We start from the raw sequence: 5,186 nt of genomic DNA on the forward strand, positions 1-5,186 counted from the left end.
TATTTCCGCTCGTGCGCCGGCATGCTGAAGGTGGCCCAGATGGTACGAAGCCGGGCAGGGGCGGGTGGCCTCGGGACCCTCGGCCCGTCCCGGGGCTCCTCCGGGGCGGCGGGTTACGGCGGTTTTTGCTCTGAAGCTCTCGCAGCTGGCGGGAGGAGGAGGGAGCCCGGTTTCTCTCACGACGCCAAGTGCGAACTCCCGTCAGAAGCAGCCTCCGCTTTTCATTCACTGGTGGAGACAGATGTGTGTCAGCCTGGGGGAACGCTGCTTGTGTGGAGTGCCGCGCTGTGCTGCTGGGACATTTGAAGCCAGTGGCAATGTTGAGCGTTGACAACTCTTTGTTATTAATCGTAATTTTGGCACAGCAGCGTGAAGGCATCGGGTGCTGCACGCCAGCAATCCATTAGCTGTGGTAAGTTTTGGGAGAGGAGGCCAAGGGCCGCCTGCGAGGCCGGGGTGGGGATGAGCTCCTGGGCCAGGGGTGGTGAGGTATCACCACACAGCAGGAACTGGGGAATCGCTGAGCATTTGTACTGCAGTTGTCCCTCACTGTGAGTTCAGCTCTGTAGGAGAGTCAATAGCTGTTTGCTGTGTTCTCTTCTCTTGGGTTGTTCCCAATCCATCATGAGGATCCGGAGTGTCTTTCCAGGAGATAAAACGATGCTCTTTTGAACGCACGTCTCCATCACCAGTGATCCTGCGGTCCTGAAACTGTAGCCTTGTGCTTTGCTGACTAACTAGAAGCCCACTTACCTTTTTGTCTTCACCACTGTGGAAAGCACAATTCCTTTTATGGACTAGAAGGACCTAGTCCTCTCTGCCGTCCATCCTGATGTGTCTTCACTACACTTCCTACTTGTTACTCTCACAAGTGCGTGTATTTGTGCTGAAGTTTCAGTTTTGATGTGCATGGAAAGTGTGGAATGTGTGCTTTACATACTTTACATCCTTTAATGTAACGTATGTAAATGTATTTAAATGTATATAAATGTAATAGTGTAATATTTAACATATTTTATATGAAATAATATTTTATGAACACTGTTCAATATCAATATCATTAGAATTTAAGCTAGTGGCTTTCTGTGCTGATTTGACAAGTTCCCATGAGCCCTCTTCCAACTTTACCCTCTTACATTTTTCTGCATTCCAGCTTTCTTATAAATAATATCAGTAGGAATTACTTCAGCTATCCAGGGAACTTTGGGCAGGTTAAACTCTTCTGATGCGTTATCTTGGTAATTTATTCTTCTCAAACAGTTTTCAAAGAAAACAAAACGCTTGTGCTGCAGTGTGTAAAAATGATCAAGGCAAGCTAGTTTTAGATCAACTCCTCAACATTTATCTAAAATTCATCTTTTCTCAGAGATCATTTTCACTATATCTATGAATCTGCTTTTATTAGCATGCAGTTCTTCTGGTGTTGGCAATATCTGTGTTTGATCAGAATTCTCTGTGATGAAACTGTAAATGTTGCTGGATTAATGTTAGTGGGGATGGTGATACTGCAGGCTTCTTATGAAGGAGAGCCATTATTCTGACAGAGGACAAAGGTAAGTTGTTTTCAGATAGACATACAACATGCTTCATAGAGTATACAGAGAGGCTTCTGAATGGTTCTGGTTATGAAGAAGGAGCACTACTGCATCTCTTTTCTCCTTCTTCTTCAATCCCCTTTGCCAAGAAGTAAATGATATGAGAGAGAACAAGAAGCAAACATTTTTATTTCTTCATTTATAGTAATGCTAAGGGCTATTTGCAAGCCCCAAAATTAGCATAAATAATTTGATTGTATGCATGAAATTATTCTAATAGGTGGCATCAGCGTGCCAGGATAATTTTAGCAAGGAAACAGAAGATAATGTCACAGGTTTTCTTCTGTGAGAAGGATCTTAACACAAGCCTTAAAATTCAGCAATCTCATGCAAGATGAGGAGCTTGTCCAGGAATCTGATCATTACTGACTCCATGTTATCAATTCTTTCCCTTTAAATTCTTTTGGATGATATGAAAGCTTGTGTTGGCTCTAGCATCTAGTATAGACTGAAATTAGGAATTAAAAAGCATGTTTCGTGCCTGTGAGCCTACGTACATTCCTTTATTTTGCATAATTACAGCTTTGAGTAGGTAATGCATTTTTCTGCATTAAGTTCCTGACTTTCAAATATGCAAGGAATGCTCTATCTAGGTATTTTGAAAATACAGTGGAGGAGAAAAATAGTTTGTTACTTGTGCACTTTACATAGCAATAAGGCAGTTTGACAGCTGTTTTTCATGTATGAGCATCACTAATGTTAATAGGGACTCCATTTTCAAAATCCAGTCTGAATTGTTGCTGTGCTTTTAACAAGAAGTTATGATGTATCTTCAGCTTCTGCCTTCAACTGGTTTAGTTTGAATATTGCTCTTTCTTTTGTTCCTTCTTTCATTCTTTTTTGTGCTTGCAGTTTTGCCAGTACTTTTTGTACTCTGGGTGTTACATGCAGGATTGTGCCGTGGTTCAGGCTATGGGAGATTCAGGCTGGACGTTAGGAAATACTACTTCTCTGAAAGGGTGGTCAGGCACTGGAATGGGCTGCCCGGGGGGGGTGGAGTCACTGACCCTGGAGGTGTTCAAGGAACGTTTGGCTGTTGTGTTGAGGGATATGGTTTAGTGAGAACTGTTGGTGATAGGTGGATGGTTGGACTGGATGATCTTGTAGGTCTTTTCCAATCTTGGTGATTCTGTGATTCTAGAGCAGCAGCGTGCTCACCAAGCGCAGGGGTGTGTGTCTCTGTGCACAGTCCATGTGACTACAAGGGCTACATTTGAAATGAAGCCAGCTTGGCAAACTTGCCACATATGGCACTTCTCAGTACACCCCACTGACAGTGCTGGTTTGTTTGAAGCATGTTTGTTCTGTGTTCATGTTACTGCTGGCTTATTTTATTGCAGGACTTTCTGGGTACTCAGAAAGAACTGGGTAGTTCTCAAATCGTATCAGGAAACCTTTTGAGGTCTCCTGTGCCCATAGAGACTGTTTGGAGCTGTCGTGTGCAAGAAGAGACATCACAGCACAGTATGTGCTTCTGTAGGTCTCAGACTTCTCAAGCCATTCCAGGACTGTTCCTTGCTTCTGGATCCTGAGAGGAATGGGGGTGGCCTGTGGCTTCTCTGCCCCTCCTTCAAGATGGGCCAAGGTAACTGTGATCAGAGTCCAGACTGAGGGAGGATGTCCCCACAATAAGTCCGTTGCTACTGAGCAGACAGTGGTTCTGGTACAGCAAGCACAGCCATTGTATATAGTGTTTTAAACTAAGGACCATCTTATTCAATCTGAATCAGGAAAGAGCAGTTTCACCAGACACAAAAAGAAGAAATCTTCTCGAAGCTGGGGAAAAGAATAAACCCAATGGAAGTTGACTTAATAGCATCATTTTTAACTCATTAAATAGTTAAAGCTCTTCTGCTGAGTAAATAGTTAAAGCTCTTCTGCTGAGTAAATATTTCATTTCCCAAGTGTTGACAAAAGCAGTTACATACTAAATATCTGTACAGCCCACCAGGCAGCATCTGAACAACACTGAAGTTTGCTGAAACTTCTTTGGATTATTATATACAAACATACAGTTGAATAATGGTGTTCAAGGGAATATTAATACATCTCATGCAGAAAGCCAAAAAAACATTGGTAGCTAGATTGCTAGAGCCAAGATCAACTTCTAAATGTGTGGGATGGTATCAGCCAAACTTCCTGGGGAGCTGCATTCGGAAGATGTTAAAATATGAAAAGAAAGCAAGATCTGTTGGTGGAAGATAAAAACCGTTGATTTAGAAAAAGGAAATGCACAAAAGCAAATGCTGTTGGAGTAGCTCTCCAATCACTCCAGTCTTTTAACTTGAGCCCCAAACTCCTTTTGTCTATGGAGTTGATTGAAGTAAATGATCTAATTCTTTGCAGCAGTGTGTTAGCGATGTATAACTTTGCTTGTATGGTAATAAGACTGTTTGGTCAGGAGATACGTGCAGAGATGCTGAAATTGTAAACTTTTCTCCTACCTAGACTGTACTTTCAACTTTCTCCCACAATTACTCTGTCCATAGTTCTTCCTAAGGAAAACAGTGACCAGAAGTAACAAGCTTGGCTGAAAGTTGCCAGATGCTGACCTGCCAAGCTTACACTCAAACAGGTCTGTGTTCTGCTCGTCTCTTCATCCCAGCTGATAAAACAGGAAAAATGCTGCTGTTCTAGCTAACAGTGATGTCCTGATATATTACACAAAAAGTCTTATTGGAGGCATTTGATGAAGTAGTGGATAAAGTAATAGATGAGGAAAAGCACTTTGAAAATGTGTGGGTGTCCTCAGCCTGCAACTGTGTGACAAACGACTGGCTAAAGAATAAGGAATTGAATTTATTTTTTAATTTTAGCAGCGAAGTTATTATTCTCAGGCCGAGGCCGGACACGTGTATTGTAGGTGCTCATTGCTGTTCTGCCAAATGTTGCAGTGACGGGATCTCGCTTGGCATGCTGGCCATAGAGATAGAAGTTTGTCTATGTCATGGGTAGCTCAAAAGCAAACGAGCATTTGAGTGAGGAATGCCCAAGCCTCGTAATTAAAACCCATAGGTCTGGGAAGTCCTGTTATTTACACTCTGAGATCACCGCAACAGGCTGCCTTGGCCAGGCGTACTTTTTCCATTCCTCTGCTCAGGGTGGCCATACAATTTCTGCCCAGGTATTTGCATATGAGCTGGGAGCAGACAGCATGTTCTCTGTGTGCTAAGTAATGCTTGGTGGTAGGCTGACACGGTTTTATTTGACAGGTCAAAACTTCAGAGGCAACGGCAGTGGAAGGAATTTTCTCTCTGTGCTGCCATTCTCAGCTGCAGTGAGGCAGCTGTTTACAAGATTGTGCAATATGCCAAACGAGGGAACTGATGTAGCTTTACTTCAGCTCTCCTTCACTTTTCTTCTTTCATAAGAGATTTGAGGGAACAGTGCAGCCACAGAGACTATTGTCAGGAGCAGCCAGTGTCTGGGATAGAATGGTAGGAGCTGCAGAAGCATGAATTGGTTCCACGTGCTTCAAGCCACAAGCTAAGAGTTTAGTTCTTTTCTGTTATTTGTTGTTGTTAGGGAAAAGTTTAATTACTTAGGTTACTCTCTGTCTTATTGTTCAATTTCAATATGTTTTTTCAGCAA

The 5,186-nt window shown here is 42.8% G+C and overlaps 1 protein-coding gene across 1 annotated transcript in view; it reads left to right on the plus strand.

Annotated features, from left to right (window-relative positions):
* The first annotated feature begins 6 nt into the window (after nucleotides 1–6).
* CMTM7 (CKLF like MARVEL transmembrane domain containing 7) overlaps nucleotides 7–5,186 on the plus strand; it is a 24,603-nt gene continuing 19,423 nt past the window's right edge. The window contains exon 1 of the mRNA XM_010712900.3: nucleotides 7–42. Within this exon, the coding sequence (XP_010711202.2) occupies nucleotides 22–42 (21 nt within the window). The 5' untranslated portion in view covers nucleotides 7–21. The remainder of the gene's footprint in view (nucleotides 43–5,186) is intronic.

This window comes from Meleagris gallopavo, chromosome 6, assembly GCF_000146605.3.
Source record: "Meleagris gallopavo isolate NT-WF06-2002-E0010 breed Aviagen turkey brand Nicholas breeding stock chromosome 6, Turkey_5.1, whole genome shotgun sequence".
NCBI lineage: Eukaryota > Metazoa > Chordata > Aves > Galliformes > Phasianidae > Meleagris > Meleagris gallopavo.